We start from the raw sequence: 25,151 nt of genomic DNA on the forward strand, positions 1-25,151 counted from the left end.
ACGTGATACTGAATATTTGCTGAGGAACTTAGTAGCAAATTTGATCCTTGTACTAATATGATGATAGGCTGCAAATATTTGCATTACACTGCATCATCTTCCCATTAGTTGGTGTTTATGATGTTACAAACGGCAGTTATTCATAGATTAGTTAATGTTTGAGATCATGCATCCTTGATGCTAACAAATGCAGTGGGGCTTTGCTGCCCACATGAAACTAAAATTCTCATTTCTGCTTCCTTAGGAAAGTTCGTCACGTAAAACTCATTGTAGTTTGCAAAATGGCATTTACTTTGGTCAGTTAAACCCAGGGATCACCCATTATTTTGAAGCTCCTGAGTTGACAGTCCTTTGCCCTCCAATGCCAAGACATCTACTCATGGACCGTACAGACAAGGACAAGCCTCACTAACGTGCTACGGGTGCCACCAGAATGCTCCTAGTTCAGAAAAATAATTCCCCCAGAGGTAAATCTCCACAGGCATTGAAGGGATTTCTGGGCAGAAAATTATAGGTGAATCGAGAGAAGTCTGTGCAAGGAAAACCTCTGGGGTCTTACCCACTAAATGGCCCTGCTTCATGAAATCAGATGGATGACATACCCACCCTGCCTACCCACACCTACTAACAGTACACGCTTCCAAGCTATTCTAGAAATGCCATGAATGAAAACCGTTAGGATGCCAGTGTTTAAGACAACAACCAGCAGCCTGTTCCCTGGTCTCAAGGACGTGACACTACTAAAGCTGTATAAGAAACTCCTTCCTTATCCCCAAGGGCTCACAAGAGGTGTGCGAGTAGGCATATCAACCATGACATTGGAATGGAATTCAAAGTGGTGAACCCATAATATATATAAACTGTTACAAGTGATTATCTGGGTTGGCAACAAGAGCGTGGCATTTAGAAGTGTTTATTCTTTCTCTGGGTTGTTATTTCTACAGCAAGCATTTGAAGAGATTCAAATATTTGCAGGGTGGGGGTCACATAGTTGATGCATTTGAACGAAGCTAGGAGAGTGTGGGACATAGTTTTGCATATTAAACATGCGAAAATATTCTACATTTCCACAAAGAAATGTGGTATATCCCACTTTATTTATTTTTTATGGGCCATGTGACTCTTCCCAGTCTTTTATTTTTCCATTTTAAATAAAGACTTGAGTAAAAGTATTTGTTTTCTGGAAAAGAAAATGTTAAGTTAAGGGAAACTTAACTCTCTACAAAGGAAAAAAAAAAGAAGGAAACAGCATCTGGCAAACTATAGTATGCACAACATCTAAATAAGCATCATCATTTTTGTAAGATTTTATTTTTAAGTAATCTCTGCACCCAGTGTGGGGCTTGAACTCACAACCCCAAGATCAAGGGTCACATGTTCTACCAGTTGAGCCAGCCACACACTCCAACAGTTATTCACTTTAACTAATTGTTTCCATGTAGGAATACAAGTCCAAATTTTCCCCAGAGGTTTATTTGTGTTTTATAGAAATTTTTGGTCTTTTAAAGAGAAGTCAGAAATAAGGATATTTGAGTGAAACCTCTAGATTTTTTTTTAACGTTTTATTTATTTTTGAGACAGGGAGAGACAGAGCATGAACAGGGGAGGGTCAGAGAGAGGGAGACACAGAATCTGAAACAGGCTCCAGGCTCTGAGCTGTCAGCACAGAGCCCGACGCGGGGCTCAAACTCGCGGACCGCGAGATCATGACCTGAGCCGAAGTCGGCCGCTCAACCGAATGAGCCACCCAGGCACCCCAAACCTCTAGATTTTTAGATATTGGCAACTGTTTTATTGTTTTCCAACCATTATGTGTACTAAAGAATTGTCCAAAAGCAACAGAGCTGCCAAAAGTTTTCTGCACAAAACCCTTTACTAGAGTTCTCATTGACAACTTCTATAAAATGGTGCCAACTAAAATGAATAACTGTTAGCATTGAGAGATCTTGGTCATTACCAGGCAATGAAGCACATGTACTGTTGGTCTGTCCAGGAGAGGGGTTATGTTAGAAGCTGTTCCCACTGTTGAGCCAGTCCCAACGACTATTCCCTATATAGGCAAGATCACTAGTATACAACAGAACAAGAGATTATGTGTGTTGACAACAACCCCAAAGTTTCCACCCCATTAATGACATGCTTCCAACGATGTTGGAACCAGATCTTGACTCCCATACCGTTTGCCGTATGCTCCTGCTACACGTTGCTGGGTCCCTTTGCTTCTTTCCTCTCTTTTCCTTTAATACTTAGACTTCCCTCTGATGCTGCTACCAAGGAGTCCTCCTTCTGCTTCCGTACTCTCATCATTTCCAGTTGCAGAAGTTTGTACAACGTTTTCCTGGGGGATGACTTTATGAGTCTTAGTCACCTATACGCAGGTGCAGAGAGGAGATGTTGCACAACACACAAATAGAGATCTTCTTTCCAAAAGCAGAAGCCCCCGTGTGTTGTTGGTTTTGAGTAGTTTCTTTATAATATCCCTACTAAGCATGCTATTTCTTTGTGTTTAGACTGCTTATTTTTTCCTATCCTCTCAGGATTATGGGTTGACATTTTCTTCAAATTTGGCAATTGTTTAGTCATTACTGTTTCAAATATTTTTCTGCCCCATTTATTATGTATTTGACAAATACATAACAAATGTATGTACTCCAGTTATATATATTTAAAAGCTTGATATTTCCTACAGATGTCTGAGGCTTTGTTCAATTCATTTTCAATATTTTTTCTTCTCTCTGTACCTTAGTTCTATTGTTCTATTCCATTTTCAGGTTAAAGTTTCAACTTTATTTAGCATTTTATAATCTCCTCTTTACATTTCAGATAATATATATCTCAGTTCTGGAATCTTAACTTAGTTACTGCTTATAGCTTTCATTTCACCACTAAGGTTTCCCATCTATGAACTTATTGTGTCCAGCTTTTTCTTTAAATTCTTCAACACTTATGATACTCATATTTTTAAGATGAGTTGTCGAATAATTCCAACATTTGATTCACTTGTTAGGCTCTTTATAGTGACTATTTTTTTTTTCTTCTAGTAAGTGACCAAAAAGCATTTTCTTAAGGGGCCAGAACACAAATATTTCAGTCTTTGTAGGCTATTTGGTCTTTATTGAAACTACTCAACTTGGCCATTGCAGCAGAAAAGTAGCCATGGTGCTATGTAAACCAGTAAAACAGCTGTATTCCAAAGAACCTTTATTTAGAAAAGGACCTGAGGCTGTCCTATGGCTGTAGTTAACGAATCCCTGCCCTAGGTTATTATTCATATTTTTCCTCTTTTACAAATGTATAGCATTTTTTTGTTTTGAGATGCACATTTCAATGGACACGTTATAGTGTATCTGAATTATGGGTTTTTTTTCCTTTAAATGATAATTGAGGTTTGTTCTAATAGCTTTAAATAATTGGCATATGCTTTTGACCCCCATGAAGCTAATTTTTGTGTTTGGATTTGTCTACCTTGGATTTGTCCATAGTCCTGAAGCATGGCCTTTACTATAGGGCAGGGATTGGCCCATATTTTCTTAAAAGGGCTAGATAACAACAATTTTAGGCTTTGGATTTGATGTATGATCTCAGTCACATATTTTTATTTATTTTTTAACCCTTTAAAAACATTTGAAAAATATTCTTAGATCACGGGCTATACAAAACCAATCCACAGGTCAGATAGGGGCTGAATGGCATAGTTTTCTGACCCCTGCTCTAAGACATGATCCTTATCCCTAATGTGTGATTGTTCTGGTCTTGACTGAATGCCCATAACATCCAGTATCTCCATCTGGGTCTCAGTATCACAGCCTTTCCTTTCTGCTAAGACTCACACAGCCTGGCCCTGCATGTACCAGAACATGGAGACTTCTGCCTCCTATGATGCCCTCTCCACACCCTGCTCCACAAATTCCAGACCCCTTATCATTCCCAATTCCTCTGTTCTGCCTCTTGAGCTCAGTGAAACTTCTGCTCTCCACTTAGGCCTCAATTCCCTGCAGCTAGGGCTGAGGCATTTCCCCCAGGCATAAAGTTGTGTCAAGAATCACTTTTATCTCACACGCCTCTCATTTTCTCAAGGACCATAACTCTATGCTGGCTGGTACCCAATGCCTGAAAACTTGTCTTTCATATATTCAACTTGTGAAGTTGTTTATGGAAGAAATCACTGTTTAAACATTTTTTTTTTTAAAAAGGGAGCTGCCTGGGTGGCTCAGTCAGTTGAGCATCTGATTCTTGATTTCAGCTCAGGTCAAGATCTCACAGTTGGTGGGAATGAACCCTACATTGGACTCTGCACTGACAGCACAGGGCCTGCTTGGGATTCTCTCTCTCCCAGCTGTCTCTGCCCCTCCCCTGTGCGCGCTCTAGCTCTCTCTCTCTCTCTCTCTCTCTGTTTCACAAAATAAACATTAAAAAAAAGGGGGGGGCACCTGGGTGGCTCAGTGGTTTAAGCGTCTGACTTCAGCTCAGGTCATGATCTCATGGTTTGTGGGTTTGAGCCTTGCATTGGGCCCTCTGCTATCAGTGCATAGCCTGCTTCAGACCCTCTTTCCTCCTCTCTCTCTGCTCCTCCCCTGCTCACTCTCTTACTGTCTCTCTCTCAAAAAATAGATAAATAAATAAATACACACACACACACACACACACACACACACACACACACACACACACAAAGGAAATCAATGTTCTATGGCCAAAAGCAGAGGCTCTCGTGGTACATTCTGACATCTAGTTCCAGGACAGCTGTCTGGGATATAGATTATCATTTGGGTCAGATTATGCCCTTGGTGCATATGTTGTTTCCTCTCACTGTGTTAAAAAAATGTAATATTCCTCTAGTATTTTCAAACATTTATTTAGTTCCCACTATGTTATAGGCACTAAAGAAAAGAGCAACAAATGAGATAAGCCTTGTCCCAGTTCTAGTGGATTACAATATAAAGGGAGTGGGAACGTAGAAGAGAGAGACCATAAACAAGTGAACAAGTAAATAATCATAGATTGTGGGTAAGTGTAATGAAGGTGACAATCATGGTGACAAAATAAAAAGTATGAGTGATGTTAATTATACTTTGAAAGGTCATTCTGGCCCAGAAGAGCAAATGGAATGTTGAGTAATCCTAATTTATTGTCCAAAGCAGTCTTTATTGGGAAGGATGCAAGTACTATTCATAATTATGCCAGGACAACAGTTGAGCAACCCAGAATGTGTGTTCACCCTAAAATGGGACAAGAATTGGAAAACAAGTAAAATTGTTGGAAGGTGTTCAGGATAATCACAACAAGAGATCATGGTGGCCTCAACTATGTATGTGAGAGTAGATTTGAAGAGGAATTGACAGATTAGAGAGACTACGGATCTCAAATCTGGAGGTGAAGAAAATACAGGAGTCACAGGTGACACTCTGGTTTTGGGCCTCAGCAAATGAATTGGGAGCTGTTACAAAGACATAAAAGAAGCAAGGAAGACCAGATTAGTGGGTATGTGTGGAGGGGAGAGATGATGAGTGTGAATTTAGGTATATTGAGTTTAAGATGCTTAAGTAATATTTAAATTGAAATATACAATAGCCTTTTGAGTATTAAGACCTAGAGACCTCAAACAAGATTTCAAAGGAGAGGGGAAAAACATCTCCTTGAAGAGACCTGTCCCAGACCCTGTAGCCAGGAAGAACTGAGCCCTCATTACATTTCATACCTACCAAAAGGCATTGTCTTCTGCTCTGCATTATCATTACTTAGGTCTACATTTTATAACTTCTAGCAGAGTGCATAGCCCTTAAAGTCAAATATCCTTTAAGGCAAGATATCTATACTTATTTTGCCTTAGGGGTAAGGTATCTACTTTCCTGGCATATAGTACATGATCAATACAAGGTTTTAGAATAACACAATTAATCTATGGTGCCAAAGAATGAACACTTCTCTGGATGGAAGGTTTAGCTTCGGTTCTGAAGAGCCTATGATGTATTAAGCCAGAGGGGATTCACATTTTTCACTCTTGGGGGAAAGATGTGCTCATGAAGGGCCATCCTGTTTATCAAGAGTTTATTTCCCTTAATGGGAAATGCTGCCAGAGGAAAAATTGACACTATGCCACTCTGGGAAAACTGCATGCACTATGGATTTTCCAAATTCCAAGCCAAGTCCTGCTCACTGGTTCATGATACCACCCCAACCTCCACCTCCACCAACCACAGTCTTGCTGGCTCTGTGTTTTGTCAACCTTAATCAATTGGACGTCTGTATAGTTAGGTTCCAATTTCCCAGTATGCACCACCTGAGTGGGGGGGGGGGGTTGCGGAATGGCTACATCTCAAATCTTCAGTTTGAGGCATCTTTGGGGAAATATTCTGGGCATGATGCTCCTGACTATTTAGAAAATTATGTTTCCTAGGTCTGTGCTCCCAAATCATTTTATGCAAAGGGAGACGGCTCTGCGTTAGAATATTTAGGAGCAAATAAAGAAAACCAGGTTAATCAAAACCACTTAAACGTTAACTCAGCTCTCTTGAAAAACATTCTATGTTTAATTCAGACATCTATAAAAACATGCCTTTGGCTTAAATACGTCAAACCATATATGCAATCCAGATCAAGAGGATACAACTATTGAAAATAACTCTATAAAAATTGCCAAAAATATTTAAATCTCTTAAGTTATCAGCAGAATACTCCATGAGTATGCATATCTGTGCATACATATGCTGCATTTAGGCAGACAACCTTTCAGAAATCCTGACTCCATGCTTTCTATCCAGGAAGGTTTCTATATTCTTAAAAGCAACCTGTAAATTAGAAATCACATTGGAGCAAATATAAACGTGTACACTGCAGCAGCAAATGCACTGGTTTCCTCACGCGTGAGCAGGACATTGTCCTGTCAAAACCAAGTGCCCCAATTACCCTGTCAGCTCAACACAAGTTTCCCAACTGTTGGGAAATGCAATATGAGTGAAAGACCAAGCGGCAGCTGCTTTCGGAATCTATTCAATAATCCAAGACTTCCCTCAAGAATAGCAGTGATGTATTATAAATAAGGGGAGAGAAAGAGGGGGAAGGGCAAAAGAATGAACACATAAAGGACAGTGTGATGGAAAAATCTACTACTCAGAAAACCTTGCCTGATGGAATCGTTAAGCTACAGTGTCTCTCAGTATGGTGACGGTACTATTTCAGTATGGATCTACCAAATGGGGCAAAATTCAAGTGCAAATAGTATGTCTGGGAGACGCTCTAAGGAAACAGCAGTAGAGGAATAGCAAAGGGAGATGTGGGATGTAAGAAAACCAATAATGGCATGTAAACACGTAAGTGACCTGTATGAGAACCTGGAACATAATCCCTTGGTGAAACTCTAGCAATGATGTAGAACACATCTCAGAACTGCCCTATCCTAGGGGTGAGGAAGCTGGGGCACTGATCCATCAACTCCCTGCCCACCCTAGGATGAGAGCTCCTTCCAAGTGTCTGGATTGCCTTACAAATGAGTGTACTGCATCTGTAGCCAGAAAAACAGCCCCTAAGATGAGGTTCATGAATGTTTTCAGTAAGCCATCTTTGGCACAGAGAGGTGAGTGATGAAAAGAAAGGTCAGTGCTCTGAAAGCATCTGTGACAGGCATTCCTAGGAGTCTTTAGAATCATTAATTCACTCATTCAAGTGTTTTATTCCAAAGTTTGGTAATATATATATAAATGACTGTTGTTTACATAACTTTTTACATTTTCATTACATGGTTTATACACTTTGTGAGTATAAATCAACAGAACAAGTAAATAATAAAACAATATCCAAGAGTCAGTGCTGCTAAAGACAGACACTCCCACAATACTTCATCTGACACGGCTGGACTTAAATGGGAAACACCAAATGCCAACAGGAAGTGTGGAAGAAGTTCAAAAGAGAGACATAGGTGGGTCCTGTGCCACTGGCTATCCTGGGCTGCCTCAGGTGGTGGTTCTAGACACTCTAGCCTCTCACTTTCAAGATTCTGCGTGAAAACGGAGATGGGTAATCCCAGATCACACAGTCAATGTATATAGTATGTGAAAGGCCAATAGAATCAGTCCACTTTAAGTAGGGATGGTATACAAATAATGTGACAGACTTTGGGACCTGTGATCATTTCCCACTGGTGTTAGACCTAAGGATGCTATGTTACATGGCAAATGGGATTTTGCAGATGGAATTAAGATTATGGTCCTTAAAATAGGGGGATTATCCTGGATTATCTGGAGGGACCCAATGTAATCACATGAACCTTTAAAAGCATAAGAGGGGTCAGTCAGAAAGATGCAATACAAGAAGAGGCAGGAGAGATTGAACCCACGAGAGGAACTTACTCTGCCCTAGCTGTCTTTGAAGATGGATGAAGAGGGCCATGAGCTAAGGAACATGGAGGCCTCTAGAAGCTAGAAATGAACTTCAGTTCACAGCCAGCATGGAAATGAAGACCTCATTTCTACAACAGAGGATTGAATTCTACTGATAATCAGAAAAAGCAAGGAAATAAATTCTCCCTTAGAGCCTCCAGAAGAACACAGCCCAGCTGGCACCCTGATTTTAGCCCAATGAGACCCGTGTTGGAATTCCAACCTAAAGAAGTACAGAATAATACATTTGTGTTGTGTAAACTACTACTCTTCTGGTAATTTATGTAGCACAGCAAGAGAAAACTCATATGAACAGATTTCAACATGAGTACCAGCTTTGATCTACTCATTTTGGCTACTTAGAAATGCTGTTTAAATTAAGTTTATAAGGTCACCTTCTGAGTTTGGTGGAAAGGAGCCCTTGATCAGTTGATAGGGTCAGCGTCACAAGACACAGAAGCCTGGGAGTCAGCATACGGACTCCACCTTCGCCATGCCTGGTATAGATTCTCTGTGTGTTTCTTAAGCAACAGAAATTTATTTTCTCACAATTCTGGAGGCTGCAAGTCTGAGATGAAGGTGTTGGCAGGGTTGGTTTCTTCTGAGGCATCTTGTCTTGACTTGAAGATGGCCGTCTTCCTGTGTCTTCACGTGGTCTTTCCTCTGTGCAGGTCTGTGTCCTGATCTCCTCTTCTTATAAAAACATCAGTCATATTGGATTATGGCCCTCCCATAAGACTTCATTTTGCCTTAATTATGTCTTTAAAGGCCCTATTTCCAAATACTATTACATTATGAGGTTCTGGGAGTTAGGACTTCAATGTATATATTTTGGGAGACACAATTCAACCCATAAAAACATGACAATTTGGTATCTCTAGGGTGAGGCTAGGACACCAAAATGTTTTACCAGCTAGGTGTGAGGAAACGGTATTTTTTATAAAGACTCAAGGGGGCATTTGGAGGGTCCCCCAAGAGGCATTAACTAAGTGATACTTGATGATCTCATTTTGACCCTCCTATATCTGCAGGGATCTGGGTGACTCCTTGTGACTGAAAGGAGAACATCTTATTTGTGCAGAGAAGGAAAGGGTTCCGATTACCCTGAAACATAAACCTCTTTCCCCCCGCTTCCCAGGCTCATGATGACTTAAGGAAATGAGATGTTTGTAAAACGTGTAGCCCTGTGTGTGGCATAAACCTATAGTTTTCTTGCCTTGCTCTGCCAATACTAAAATGGTGGTGCCAATCCACAGAGGCATCAGGGAAGCATTGTGGGAAATGATACCAGAGTTGGCTTTTAGCAAACCGTTAACCAAACGCCTGGCTCTGCAGTTCTCCCAAGTTTAATGTATTTCCCTGATGTATCAGTAAGGATTCTTTGATCACAGGAAAAAGGAATGGATTCTGACTAACATCAGCAGAAAAAGAGATTACTAAAAGGATATGAGATGACCCAAGAGGGGGATGGGTAACCAGGCTTAAATGATTAAAAAAAAAAAAAAAGTGAATCAGGGTGACTCAGTGGGGTACCCCTAGGGACTACTTCCTCACCCAGTTTTACCAAGACATCACCATTGAAAGGAATCAACTCTAGCTTTCTATTTCATTTGTTTCCCTATTGTGGATCCATCCACTTAGCATCTGCTACGGTTTAAAGGTTTGTGGCCCCGCCCCCAAATCCATATAGTGAAATCCTAAAGCTTACAATGCTATCAGGAGGTGGGGACTTTGGGGGTGATTAGGTCATGAGGGTGGAGCCCCCTCATCCATTCCACCATGTGAGGACACAACCAAGAAGCTGTGACCCAGAAGAGGGTCCTTGCCCAGCCCTCATAGACAAAGACAGCATCAATGTCTCAGGAGAGAGAATCCAATTGGCCTACCTTGACCATATCCATAGCCCTTGGCTTGATTTGTTGTCCCTCCAAGACTGAGCAGATGAGCAAAGAAAATTAACCCCCAAAGGACAATGGAGCACTGGCCCCCTCAGGGGAGGAAGGTTTGCGGGCTGTGACAACAAGCAAGCATGTGCCCACTACACCCACTATTTACCTACACACTGGCAGAGCCTAGGTATTGGTTCTCCCAGGCCGTGTAGAAAGTAGGGGTAGGACTTGCTGTCATAATAAAACTGGCCTCCTTCTGCCCCCAAGTAGAAGAAACTACAGAGGACTTTTTTATCTGTTTCTTGGCCCATTCCCCCTCCCCACCAAGTTGATTTTATTTTTCCTGGAATGATATTTAGATCTCAGAAGAGCAGAACAACAAGGCAAGTCTTTGCTGAGGCATAAGTCATAGGAATGAGAGGCGGCTATGACAAATTGAAATGTCAGCATTATTAGCAATTTTGCTTAAAGCTGTTTGATACTGATTTAATGATGACACAGGAAATGGGGCAGATTTGCCCTGGAAATGGGGCAGATTTGCCCTGATAATGAGGGATAATGGGCTAAAATTACAGTAAGGGAAAGGGAGAATGAATATTAGACCAAGTGTCCTAAATGTGATAACTCTGGAGTCTTCCCGAAAGAACGTGCTGAAATGCCTGGGGAGACTCAAAGGAGGGAAGATATTTAACGTGCATGTGGGTTATAGGAATCCGCATCAAAGACATGGGGAGGTGGCCACCTGCTTATTTCCTTGTTTAACTGTGTCTCACAATGAAGTTGTGGAAATCAAAACTGGTAACTAGTTGGCTGACTTCCTGATTCATTCCCTTTTATGTGCATCAAATTTCGGCCTTGGAAATACTGGGGAGCACAGGAGATCTGTAAGGAAGTGTGTAGACTACAAGGTCTTGTGAAGACAATATTCTCTTTTTTTTCAATTTTTTTAATGTTTATTTATTTTTGAGAGAGAGCAAGAGCGAGTGGGGGAGGGGCAAGGAGAGAGGGAGACACAGAATCTGAAGCAGACTCCAGGCTCTGGTGTCAGCACAGAGCCCGACATAGGGCTTGAACCCACAAGCTCTGAGATCATGAACCAAGCCAAAGTTGGATGCTTAGCCGAATGAGCCACCCAGGCGCCCTGACAATGCTGTTTTTAAAAACCGTTATATATTTACGAATTTCTTCATTTAGTAGGGAAGCTGCCACTGGTGATTTTTCTGGTGATCTGAGTTTCTGCACTTTCTACAAGTAGGGAGCTGCTTACTTTGGGATAAAATCCCTTTGGTTGGGCAAAATCACTAAGTGAGACCATTACCTCCATAAGATGAAAGCAAGCAATGATAAGTTATTTTTCACATGTGTGCACACACACGAACATACGTGTGGAACCTGCAAAGAACTGGGATGGGGACAGTGATGGTGGGGATCTAAGGCCTGTACCCTGAGGGTCGTCTCTCCAGGTCCCCATGCACACTGGACCTTGATTACCTCCGGAGCATTCAGCAAAGATTTGCTAATTGCTGAAGTCTGACATTAGCTGAGTATTTGGAATGTTAATATGGAGAGCCATGTTCATACTTCCAGAGAACTGGTTCTGAAGACAAAACAATCCAGACAAGCAAGTTACTAGACATTTCTTCAGAAAAGAGAGTATTCTGAAGCAGCAGGTGAACTCTGTGCAGAGTATAAGTGCCAGGATGTACATGTGGAAAAGGTCACCCCTCGTTGGAGAATTCCCGAAATTACTTGTTGAGGGATCCTGGGAAAAAGGATAAATTTGTTCTTCCATTCCAGACTGAGGGGATTCTGAGACATCAGGGTTGGCACATAAAAAAATCAGCCTAATTTTTACTTAACGTTTCAAGCGCTGTGTCAGCTACCCATGTTTTAGAATTCATCTCATTTGGGATGGAAGCAGGTAGTTTGGTGGAAGCCTGTTAAAGCAAGAAGTCACTTTTAAAGTGATACAGAGCCTTCTTGGTGCGACTGGGTGGCCTAGTCGGTTAAGCGTCCTTCTTTGGCCAGGTCATGATCTCAAGGTTTGTGAGTTCGAGTCCCATGTCGGACTCTGTGCTGACAGGTCACCGCCTGGAGCTGCTTCAGATTCTGTGTCTCCCTCTCTCTCTGCCCCTCCCCTGCTCACACTCTCTCTCTCTCTCTCTCTCTCTCTCTCAAAAATTGAATAAACATTAAAAAAATTTAAAATGATACAGAACTTTCTTAAAGATTTTGTTTAATTAAAACTATATTAATGTGCATTAATCTGTTGATCTCTGATATGGGTCCAGGGTGTCATCTTAGAGTGGTTTCTCTGTTGACTGAAATTCCTCATCATCCTTCCCATAGAAGACCTCATCCCACACTTCCAACTCTAGGAAGGGTCGTCGGCCGAATATGGACAAGGGGCCAAATCTGGCCCACCCCTTGTTCTTATAAATAAAGTTTTATTGGAACACAGCCTTAATCATTCATTTCGTTTGTGGCTGCCTTACTGCTGTAATGGCAAGTGTTAAATGGTTGCAATGGAGACCATATAGCCCATGAAGCCTAAAATAGTCATTATCTGGCCCTTTATAGGGAAATTCTGATCTGTACTATCAGTTCTGGTTTTGTTTAAAGTGTGGTAAACATTTTAAGACACATTAGAAAGGCTCTGACTGCAGAATCTGTCCAGATTTCTGAGGGTTCTTTTTTCCACTAACGTTTTACAGTCCTCTCACAGCTAATCAGAATAATTGTTGAGGCTTGCTCTCATACAGTGTTTCCAAAGCATTAACTTAGTTTTCACAGAAACAGCTCTTTTTCTTACTGCACTCATTTTTCATCAGTTTACACAATATTCCACTAAATAATGTAATTACAATAACAAGTGCAGCTGGCAGAAGCAGGTCTGGGAATAAACACAACTGACTCTTGGCAAGCAGACACCTCAATGAGCAGAGAGAAAGGTAAGACTGTACAAAACAGCTACTTTGCAGGAGGCCATGGGCAGGCAACAGTATGTTCTATAAAGGGACTGGACTGAAAGTGTTAATTTGGTAAGTTTGATAAATGGATGTCAATCAGGTAAGCTTCTTCCATTGATGTTCTTTTCTATAACATCTCTCATTTCAGGTGTTTGTCAATTTCACAGGTACAATTTTGTCACGGTTATTTGACAAATTCCTGTTTTCTCTGCTAGCCTGTAAGGTATGTGCAGACTTTGGTGTACCGTTCTATCTCCACTACCTAGCACTGGGATTGGCATATAGTTCCCGCTCAAAAAATACTTCTCGAATAAACGACTGAATGGGAGCAGGCTCTCCTACAGTGAGCCACCCTAAAACTATAGTCCAAATATCATGAAAGCTGCAATGTTTTGTCAAGTAGTGGGGGGCTTCCATTCCCTTTCCTCTTGCCCTGACAGCCCCTGAGGAAGGGTCGGGCTTTACCAGGGGGCGGAGGGGGGTGGGGTGGGGCAGGGAGAGGAAGGGGAGATGTGTCTCTGATTGTGATAGCTGGCTTCCAAGGCGGCCTGAAGTTTCACTATTGGATGTCTGGATGAAGGCAATGGGTTTAAGCCAAGATGATCATTAGCAATTTGCATTCTGTAATCCACATCACTCTTGTATCTAGCAGAAATGAGAAACTTGCTTCTAACTGGAGAATTAAATATTGATAATGCCGATCTGCTCGACACCATCTTTCACAAAGCTGGCGCCGTAATTTCAGCGTTTTCTGAAACTTCGGTCATTTGCATTCCAACGTCACAATTTTTGTCATAACTGCAGGCACTCTGTAACATTATGTAGTTAATATTTGTCTTTCAAGCCACTCGTTTTTAACCTAAATCAATGTATTTGCCAAGGAAACTTTGTGTTGCCTCTGTAATTGGAAAACCAGTATCAGTGGTCATAATAAGAGTTAATGGGAAGAAAATAATCCCATTCATATCTAACAGTTATTAAGACCCTCTTCTATACTAGGCAGTGTTCTAACAAACTCATATGCATTCATTATTTTAATATTTGTGTGGGCACACATATGCAGAGACATCCAACTTAAGAAATATGTGCAATTATGTCCATTTTACTAAGGAGGCATTGGAGGTCCACAGGATTTCAGTAACCTGCACAAGTAAATTGCAGTCTAGATTTTCATCTCAGTAGGGCCTAGCTCCAGGCCCCTAGTTCTTAACTACTGTATTTTGCAAACAATGTTTTCAAAGTCTAGATAGATGCTTCAGCTGCTGCAGGCTCCCAGCCTGAGGCACACTCCCTTTTTGTTAAAAACAGGGCTCAGGATGACTGAGATACTTGTTAAAGATACCGTAGTTTAAACTGAGAGTTTCTCATTGACATAAAAAGGACTGAGAGAGAATTGAAAAGGGAATTACTTGGAAAGTGATTTGGCTAGATGTTTACCACCTGAAAATGGTGGGTCCCACACAGGGCGGGTGTCTTACACTTTGCAAAAAACTGAGCTAGACATGGGTGGGGGGGGTGGTAGCAAATCTACTTCCTGGGATCCTCTGCCTGGCTCTCATCTCCCAGTCTGGAGGGTATGGTACACATCCTTGGGGATATTTACTCAACTGGCTATGACTCTCTCCCTGATGATCAAGTCCTCCTCAGCAGTTGGCCCTGGGTAACTGAGATTTATTTATCCTGCTTCCCTGGACACCACTGGTTGGACCAGAGTGAAATGAGCAGGAGTGAGCCAATCAGAGGCTTTCTCCAGGAATCTGTAATCGGGAGCCATTAACAGTACCCATACCTGCAGGATCTGATACGGCATAAACCTTAGGGGCTGAACGGTGCCACATGCTTAAAAAAGGTAAAGAGATCCTTTACCAAAAGAAAATTCCAGAGTGAACCCACAAGGAGCACTGAAGATGAGGGAAGAGGAAGAACTGCCTGAGTTCTCATAGCCCTCTGATTCTAAGCTCCTTGGGAGGCCTGCTTGTATGCCTTTTCTGCTTAGGCTAGCCTGAATCAGTCTTACTGTTTCTTAGCTGAGTGAGAGGCAGTTTTCTTCTAAATATACTACCATGCCATAACTGTGAAATCTGTCCTTCAAGTTGTTGTTTAATGTTGGGAGTTGAGTGGGAATAGATACCCCCAAATATCTGTATTCGCTGGTCTGGTATTCCTAGCAGGAAGAGGCATGAGGGAATCATTGGCAATAATACTATATTAACAACCTAATATTGCTGATTATGAGGCGTACATTTTTTGAAGTGCTTTTCATAAGTAATTTCATCCAATCAATAATCCAGTGAGAAAGTATCCCTATCTTATACCCAGGGAAACTGAAGCTTTGAGGAAGCAGGGCACACTTAGAACTGAGATATGAACATAAGTCTATAACTAGAGCTCCTAACCACCCCCAACCACTCCTCATACTGACTCCCGTGGTATCCGTTTGCCATATTGCTGATAAAGATTTTGGTCCATGAACAGATACTGATTCCCCCTAGGAGCCAACCCCTTGCCTGCTTAGTGGTGTTCTGACCAAATATGTTTACAGTCCCCTGAACCAACATCTGATACACTCAGCACAAAAGGTCCCTTTGTAACCAAATATTTTATATGAATGCTAATAAATGTGGTCATTTGATCCCCTACCCTATGACCACACCATTTTTCTAACTGGTAGATCACTGAGGGAGACGGAGGACAATGAGGTCATATAATTTCTCTCATAGTTGTTTATTTGTCCATTCGTCATTCCAGATGCCAGAAAGGTAAATGTCGATGGTTGGGTTATGGTAACTGCACAATTATCGCTACCCGACTTGTTGTCATCAACCACCAGTGATGCTGAGACAAGCTGGTAAATACAGCCCATAGTGTCAGGAGCACTTAATGTACAGATCTCATCATGGTGACCCCTTGGGAAGGCTCCCCAACAGAACCCATTGACAATATGAAATGTAAGCTCAGAGGAAGGCTCACTCAAAACTCAGGATGGAGTAATAAACAGGTTTACTATTCCGTGGTTTGTTCACTGGGAACAGGAGTAGTCCAACAGCCTTCCTAGAAGGGCAGATCATTGGTCAGGAATAACTGGATGATGTCCTTCTCTCGGGAAGGACAGGTGCTAGAAAGCTCATGGACAGTATCTCTGGGGCTGACCTGGGTGCCTGGGTGCTGTCAGTTACCTGACACTGAGGGGAAATGAATAAAGACTGCATCCAGGCCCTGTTCCAAAGAACATAAGGCAAAATACAAAGAGAGAGCCAAGCTGGGTAGAAAAGGTAGAATGGGGAGATGTGATCTGTGAGAAGTTGGCAGAGAAAGCATCTGTGAAATTCCACAAGCCAGAGTTCAGGCACTTGCTGTTGCTTTAGATGTAGCTCCCAGGGCCACGTGTGGGATGAACGGAGCACTGAAAGGAGCCTACAGGAAACCAAGACCATGAGGAACAGAGAGGGCCCACATGGATTCCTTTTGTGGTGGACTCTATTGGGTGATTCCATCAAAGATACCTACAACTCCTGTTTACCATCAGGTGACAAGGGGCCTGTCCCCTGGGATGACTCCTGGCTGCTCTGGCCAATCACTGAGATCCCAGAACAGTGGGAGTGATTGGCATAGAGTTCGCTAACATGGTAAAAGAGAACGTCTACAGAAAAGGCTTCCCTCCAATCAAAGTCAAGAGCTATGAGGAAAACCCTCCTCTTCTCCTTCCTCTCTGATGAGAATGTCACGTAAGGAAGAGATGCTTGACCTCATCTTAGAAGAAGGCAAGAAAGGCCAAGACAAGCACAGAGATTCCCAACCACTGTGGTAACACCGAAAGTCCACTGAGTCAGCCCCGACACCAGGAGGTGATAAAATGTTTTTATCTTTAAATAATGCATAGCCTTTCTGTATTGGCAGACTCTAACATCCTAACCGGGAAAATATTAAAAAATTTAAAAAATTTATATAATTTTCAAGAGTGTTTCCCAGAGTGTATTCTTGAGCCAAAAATTGTTCTGTGGGGAGATGATTTTACAAAACGTTGCATATTATATCCACCTCTGTGTACTTCATTTTTGCATAAAGGCTCTGAGAAGTCCTTCGGTTATGAAAAAAAAAAGTTTGACTTTCTCCAACTTTTTAAAAAATCAATCAGAGAATTAATTACATCAGAGAATTTTGGTTTGGATTTATAATATATCATAGAATATGCAGCTCAGAGTCTATTTTTGAATAAAAATTAATTTAGAATCTGTAAGAAACAGAAAGGAGAGCAGAAAAGCAGGTCTGGGATATGCCGATCCCTACACAGTGTTCACATGCACAAAACAGAAGGAGCACCTGCATCTTTCTGCATTATCTGCTATTTCCAGGAGGCCAAGAAAAAGGGATGCATTTCACAACTACCCACTTGTATCCCTGAATTCTGAACATAACAGAATGAACTAACGAAGAAATATGAACTTGACAACATGCCCACGGTCCGTCCAGTCATCTTGTATGGCAAACCTGCAGCTTGCTTGCTATATTTAAAATATATTTTTTAAAGTGTGGCTGGCAGGCACTCTTCAGTGATGATGGTAACTAGACAGATACTTAATTTTCTCCCACTGGCCCTCTTTCTAACAACAACAACAACAACAACAAAAAACCCAGAGGAAAATGCATTTCACTGAGATGGTCAAGTAATATTAGCATTTGAAAACAGAACCACATTTCTTTTAGGGACCCTAAAAAAATGAATTAAAAAAAAGCAATCACTTTAATCAAGACAGTTCTCTTTTCAGGAAATAGAGGGGTTGAGTACACACATAAGACAAGAAAAGGCGGTAGGGAAGAAGGAAGGGAAGAAAATGAGAGAACAGGAAAGGAGGAGACAGAGTCAATATCTATCGATGTCAAAGGCCAGACAGCCAAAGTAATGCTGGGAGTCTCCCAGGAAAGAGCTAGACTTAAAAGCATTCCCTTTGGCTCCCTCTCTCTCTGCCCCTGCCCTGTTCATGCTCTCTCTCTCCCTCTCTCTCAAAAATTAATAAACATAAAAAAAAAATTAAAAAAATAAAAAGAGGGGCTCCTGGGTGGCTCAGTCGGCTGAGCATCCAACTTCGGCTCAGGTCATGATCTCGCGGTTTGTGGGTTAGAACCCCGCATCCGGCTCTGTGCTGACAGCTCAGAGCCTGGAGCGTCCTTCAGATTCTGTGTCTCCCTCTTTCTCTGCCCCTGCCCTGCTCACGTTCTGTCTCTCCCTTTCTCTCAAAAATAAATAAACATAAATTTTTTTTTTAAATAAAAGCATTCCCTTTGGGATCATTAAAATTTTGAAGCACATAAGTGTGTATTCCATCGATTTAAATGTGTTTTCTATTGATTCAAACATAAATTAGTTAAAAATATAAAAACAAAAACTACAATAGCAACAAAGAACAAAGCACCGATTCGCGATAGTAGAGATAATTTTATAATGGCTACTGGAGCCACACTGGGACTAAACCATATGACCCATTATATCAAACCACTGCTTGAATTTATTTAACAGAGCGTAGTGGGCTCCATTCTTGTTCCTAAACCACACCCCTGTTGACAATGTCCTCATCAAGGCAAAATAATAAATCCCTCAAACTGCACACAAGCACTTCATTACCCCCTGCAGCCCTTAATTTGCCAGGCGAGTCTCATTTGCAATAGAGGATTCAGTATTATCTTAATTCTGAGGAATTTATCAGGGATCCCAGAGACAAAAGCACACATTCCTCTTATCTAGCTCTGACCTAGTTCTGGCCATCGTCCTCATCCAAACAGGAAGAGAAATATGAAGTTGCAATACATTATTTACCAGGATGAACCAGTAATTCAGACTGCAGGGAGAAGCCATAACAAAGCTCAGGAAAGCTTAAGACATCTTGAAGGGTATTTTACGAAGGATGGTGGCTAATGTAGGCGCAGGTACTCAGGAGTGAAATGGGTGTAGATGAGAGGTTAACGGACAGGGCCGTGACGGTATACCACATAAAATAAATATGCAGAAAAGAAGAAGACATCCACAACCCACTTTCTCGGTTCCATACGACCAGATTCTGTCTTACAGAGGATGCAACAGACCTGATGCCAACAGCAATTGCAAAATGAAAATAACTCTACAAATCAGTGTCATCCAAGACCAGCATTAAGTAAATGCTCTGAAAAGTTACAAGGCAGTGTATAAATGGCATTGGACCAGTTTAATGAATTATTCTGAGGCATTAGATCCCTTTAAGCACAATGGTCCCCCAACCCCCAAAACCTCACAGTTAGGATTTTGAAAGCAGCGGATTCCTCTAGTTTTTATAATAACACAGAAACACAATTATAAGGTGCACTGTCCAGTAAAAGTTGCCAACTTCCGTCAGTGACATTAAAACTAGGCCACTTACGACTTCAAAGTCATCCATCCAAAACGTGAATACATTAAAAAAAAAATACAAACGGGAGGAGTGGAGACAATCCTGATATTTCTTAAAATACCACATCCATGCCAAAAAGGATATCAACCATGATACCATGAGAACAGGACAATGCCACCAAGCTAAATGTGTAAGCGAATCATTCTCCCTGTATTGATGCGTAACACACTTGAGCACTGAGAGTTTCATTTTTAAGAAGGTAAATAGCACATGAGGTTTAAAATTCTGTCTCCTTCTTCAATATACACATATGCCACTAAAACTAAAAGGTCTACAGAAGACTTGAATTCTCCTGGAAAATGCCCTTGACATATTAGTGACTCACCCACCCCCACTTAACAGCAAGAGAGCATTTTAGCCACTCAGCAAACAGCCTGGTATTCACATTAAGAAAGCAGCAAGACATCCTTTTGACCTTTGTTATTACTTAGACCTCGTGTTGTACATAAAAAGAGTACAATGATGTCAAACAAATTCCAGAAGAGAAGTATTTATTGCTGAATCTAAATCAAAAAATCCATATCTACTATAATGGCACTTCAAAAGAAGATATACTGTATTTACCAGCTCAATCAATACTAAATTAGCTGGGATAAATATTTTCAACTCTACCAGTCTTAAGATGAAGCCCGCTATTTAGAACCCTGTGTCTTGGGAGAGACAGGAAATTTTTGCTTATCATACAGAAACAAGAACCAGGAAGTATTTTACAGGCAGGTGCACCTACCCTTAGTTGCTCTCTTTCACAATTCATCTGTTGTCTTGAAGCCTACAAAGGAAAAAAAAAAAAGAGGGGAAAAAAATCAGCAGGTTCTGTACCAAAACAACATGAAAGAAAATGGAAAGTTGCTTCTAATCACTCGGTTCAAAGGAGACCCAGGATTAATTAATTATGTATTTAATTTTTTTTTCTTTAGGTCTAAATAGCCTGAGTTTCACTTGGATTTTCAATCGTGTGATCCAGAAATACAGCTAGGATGAGCCAGAGTCTTCAAGAGGAAGGAGGACAGAGATCCCATAGAGGGTGAGGGAAGCAAAATCTTCCCCGGATGAAGGTTCCTGTGGTGTGAAAATCCCTCATGCCCTAATGGTACAGGCAAATTCTTCACTGAAGGCCCCCCCGAGACAGTTGGGGACAGGCACCAGCCATCACACGATGTCTCCTCCCACGACAAGGACCAGGAGCATCACCTACATGCCTTGGCAAATGGGATCCATTTTATGGTCCAGTATTAATCAGATGGTAGCTAAGGCCCCATATAACTGTGTTGGGGGAGTTCTGAGGACAATTCTTGTATCAGAGAAAGAAACTGATGAATTTGTGATACCCACCATAAGCCCAAAGAGGAGAGATTCATGATACATCTGCCAGGCATCGATCATCCTTGCCCTACCAAAATGTGCTTCTGAAAATCAAGGATGCTTCTTCAGAGTGACCACATAATGCATTGTCCAAAGGGGAAAAATGCATGTGAGTGAAAGGAGAGGGTGGGGTGACATTAATGACAATGCCAGCGACAGCAGATGTGAAGTGGGAGTGAGAAGGCAAACCCTGACATATGGCCACTCTACCTCTGTGGGGACTGGCTGACTCTACCTTCCGCTTAGATAGCGAGGCTGGAATAAAATCTAGGTCTGCATTCACAATGTATTCTGGTTATTTCTCATTTTTTTTTCACCAATGAAGCAACCCCTGACTCCTTGCATCTGACACTATATTGCAAGTTTTTGAAACTTTTACTAAAGGATAAGAAGGTTTAGGAACCGACTTTTGATGTATATTTTATGTATTTTGTACTGAGAGTTTCTTTCTACTTTCTCCAAAACAAAAACAAAAACAAGAATCTTTATTTTGGGATATGCCAGAACCCAGAATCTATAAACCGGTGTTTTGCTATGCCCTCTAACCCAGAAATATCACCTCTGAGAATAGCACCGAAGGCAATAAGGAAAGATATACACATATGTTTATTTACATGTCAATTAACTACAGCATTATTCGTGAAAAGAAAAAAAACTGCAAGTATTAAAATGTGCAATAATGGTAAAATTAAAAATAAATTATAGTACGTTCACACGATGGCACATCGTGCAGCATTTGGAACCATGTGAAAAAACGGAAATGGAAAATGCTCAAAAGGCACTATTTAGTTTTTAGGAGAAGCAGCTACAGAGGTACATACATGTTACAATCTCCCTTTTGTTTTAAAATTTTACAGTAAGGGGCACCTGGGTGACTCAGTCAGTTAAGCATCCAACTTGGCTCAGGTCATGATCTCACAGTGTCTGAGTTCGAGCCCTTCATAGGGCTCTGTGTTGACACTTAGAGCCCAGAGCCTGCTTTGGATTCTGTGTCTCCCTCTGTCTCTCATGTGCACTCTCCCCCACTCTCATGTGCACTCTCTCTCTCTCTCTCTCTCTCTCTCAAAAATAAACATTAAAAAAATTATTAAAAATTTTACAGTAAAATACATCATTAAAAAGAAGGAAGAAAAATAAAAGAGGAAACATTGGGAGGTAATATTCCAAAATGTTTTTAAAAATGGGTACAATTCTATAAATACACAGAACACAGACACACACACACAGAGTGGATTATACGCTAGCAACAAGTGACTTTATGGTATGTAAATTTTATCTTTGTAAACTGTTAAAAAATGAAGTGGGGGAAATCCACAGACAGAAAGCAGATTAGTAGTGGCCAGGGGCGTTGGACAAAAAGACAGGAGTGATGGCTTCATGGGTTTGTAGTTCCCACTTGGGGAGAAGAAAAAGCTCTCAAACTAGATAGTGATGGTTACACAATATTGTGGATGCATTTAATGCCCCCAAGTTGAATACTTGAAAGTGGCTAAAATGGTAAATTATATTTTATGTTTTTTCTCCCCGCGATGAACTAAATGAAGGTGGTGATGAGGTTCTGGGTCTGGATAAGATGTCATAAGCACACCTCACCCTGTGTTCCCCACTCAGTGCAGATGTTAAGTCTGAGTAGAATGCATACAGCACCATCTGAGCTTTCTGCAAGGCAAACAACTACAGAGGGAGGGGGCAAGAGGAGAAACAAGCAGTGGGTTCCGCCCCCTCCTCCTCACCAGCATCCCCTGGCATGGATGCAAGGCAGCCAAAAACCCAGAATGAAACATCAAAATACAGGCAGATAGAGATGTCCAACAATCTGGGGGAGGCAAAGCTTCTCTATGATCTGAGATGCTGTGGTCCCAGAAAGTGGGGCAAAATCCCACTGGTTTTTCTCTGCCCTCTTCCATTTGGCCACAAAGGCATGCTGAGTCACAGGACTACATGAACAGGGTGAAAAAGCACCAACTTTGTGGCTGGAGGACAAGAAAGAGGAGCCCTGGGAAACAAAAATACTTTGAGGATCCTGGAAAGAGTTTGGAAGGAAGGATAGAGTTTGGGGAAATGACATCATATAGAGCTTTTGTGAACTCCACACTCACGCCTGAGCCACATGTGTAGGTATATGACCTACACAGATACCATAGACTTTGAGAAATGAATGGGACAGATCACTGCTCGGGTCCCAGACTTGCCACTGGGATGTGCACACACGATCCGACTATTACAGCAAAGACTATTGACAGCAGAACTGATACTGGAAGCAAAATCCACCGAAAGAAGGTAAGAACTTTCAGCCTGAATCCAACTGGATCAATTGACTGCCTGCTGACACAAGAATATCAACAATTTCCACAGGACTGAGGGAAAACCCAACATCTTATAACATTAACATTCAACATACTCAGGATATAACCCAAATTACTAGGTATACAAAGAAACCAGAAAATCTAACCTCACATGGGAAACGACATTCACAGGCACTGACCCTGAGATGACACAGATGTTGAAATGGTCAAATAAAGATTTTAAGTAGCTGTTATAGACATGTTCCAACAAGGCGCCTGGGTGGCTCAGTTGTTAAGCATCGGACTTCGGCTCAGGTCATGGTCTCACAGTTTGTGAGTTGGAGTCCCACATTGGGTGAGCATGAGCTCTGCGTCGGGTGAAAGCAGGTGAGCCCTGCTTCTCTCTCTTTCTCTCTCTCTCTCTCTCTCCCTCTCTCTCTCTCTCTCTGCCCTCACTCACTTGCACCCCCTCCCTTTGAAAAAAAATGTTCCAACAAGTAAGGGAAAACACAGATAAACAAATGGAAAAAAAATAGACAGTGTTGGCAGAGAAATAGGAGATACAAAGAAGAACCAAATGGAAAATTTAGCACTGCAAAAACAATAACCTAAATTAAAAAAAAACACATTAAAAACTCAGTGAATGAGTTCAAACGTAGAATAGAGATATAGTAGAAAAAACTCCATGAACGTGGGTACATATGAATAAAGAAGCTTCCAATCTAAACCACAGAGAAAGAAAAATAAATTTAGGGACCTACAGAATAATACCAAAAGATATAACGGTGATATCACTTGAGTTCTAGAATAAAGATACACAGTTCACTGCAGAAAAATTATTTGAAGAAATAATGGCTAAAAATTCCCCACATTCAGCAAAAGATACAAGCCTATAAATTTAAGCTCAGCAAACTCTAAAGAGGTAAACCCAAAGAAATTCACTTCCAGATATAATCAAATTGCTGAACACTGGGGGGAAAAAAGCAAAAACAAAAACCAAAACACACTTTGAAAACAGCCAGAAACAAATGATACATTATTTGTAAGAGAACAACAATTCAAATTACTGTGGATTTCTCATTTAAACAAACATACAAAAACCAGGAAGGCCAAAAGAAGGCACAACATGATCTTTTTTTAAGTATTGGAAGAAAAGAAGTGGCAATCCAGAATTTTTATTCCAATGAAAATATCCTTTAGAAATGAAGGGGAGATATTAAAGAAATTAAAAAAAAATCATCAGCAACAGACCCACTCTCAAAGAATTACTTATAGAAGGTTCTCCAGACAGAGGGAATATAATACCAGAAGAAAATTTGGACATTATAGAGATGTTCCAAAGGGGATAGTGAAGCATAAGGGTAAATAAAAACACAATAGACTAGTCTACTCCTCTTGAGTCCTTTCAAAGATGTATAATGACTAGAGGCAGACAAGTTAGAAAACTGTCTAACACGATTTGCAGTGTACCTAACATAAACCCAACATAAAGAGAGAAGGGTAAAGGGACACATATGTCAGTAAAGTTCCTACATTCCACAAATAAAAACAGTAAAAAATTTTTTTTTAAAGAGGGCGCCTAGGTGGCTTAATCAGTTGAGCATCTGACTTAGGCTCAGGTCATGAGCTCACGGTTCATGGGTTCCGGCCTCACGTCCGGCTCTGTGCTGGCAGCTCAGAGCCTGGAGCCTGCTTCAGAGTCTATGTCTCCCTCTCTCTGCCCCTCCCCTGATCATGCTCTGTCTCTCAAAAGTGAATAAAAACATTAAAAAATTTTTTTCACAAAGTTTCCACACTCCAGTTGAAGTGGTAAAACATTGATTCCATGTTCACTTAGAGAAGTGTGGTATGT

General features: G+C 41.2%; 1 protein-coding gene across 5 annotated transcripts in view; it reads right to left on the reverse strand.

Moving 5' to 3' along the window:
- RBFOX1 (RNA binding fox-1 homolog 1) overlaps positions 1–25,151 on the reverse strand; it is a 2,060,838-nt gene that overhangs the window by 575,251 nt on the left and 1,460,436 nt on the right. For 4 of the 5 annotated variants that reach the window (XM_045047971.1, XM_023246510.2, XM_023246528.2 and 1 more), the window contains one exon: positions 20,380–20,421. The exons of the other annotated variant lie outside the window; for it this stretch is intronic. In XM_045047971.1, the coding sequence (XP_044903906.1) occupies positions 20,380–20,421 (42 nt within the window). The remainder of the gene's footprint in view (positions 1–20,379; positions 20,422–25,151) is intronic. 5 annotated transcript variants of the gene reach the window in all.

The sequence above is a fragment of the Felis catus genome, chromosome E3 (genome assembly GCF_018350175.1).
Source record: "Felis catus isolate Fca126 chromosome E3, F.catus_Fca126_mat1.0, whole genome shotgun sequence".
Lineage (NCBI taxonomy): Eukaryota > Metazoa > Chordata > Mammalia > Carnivora > Felidae > Felis > Felis catus.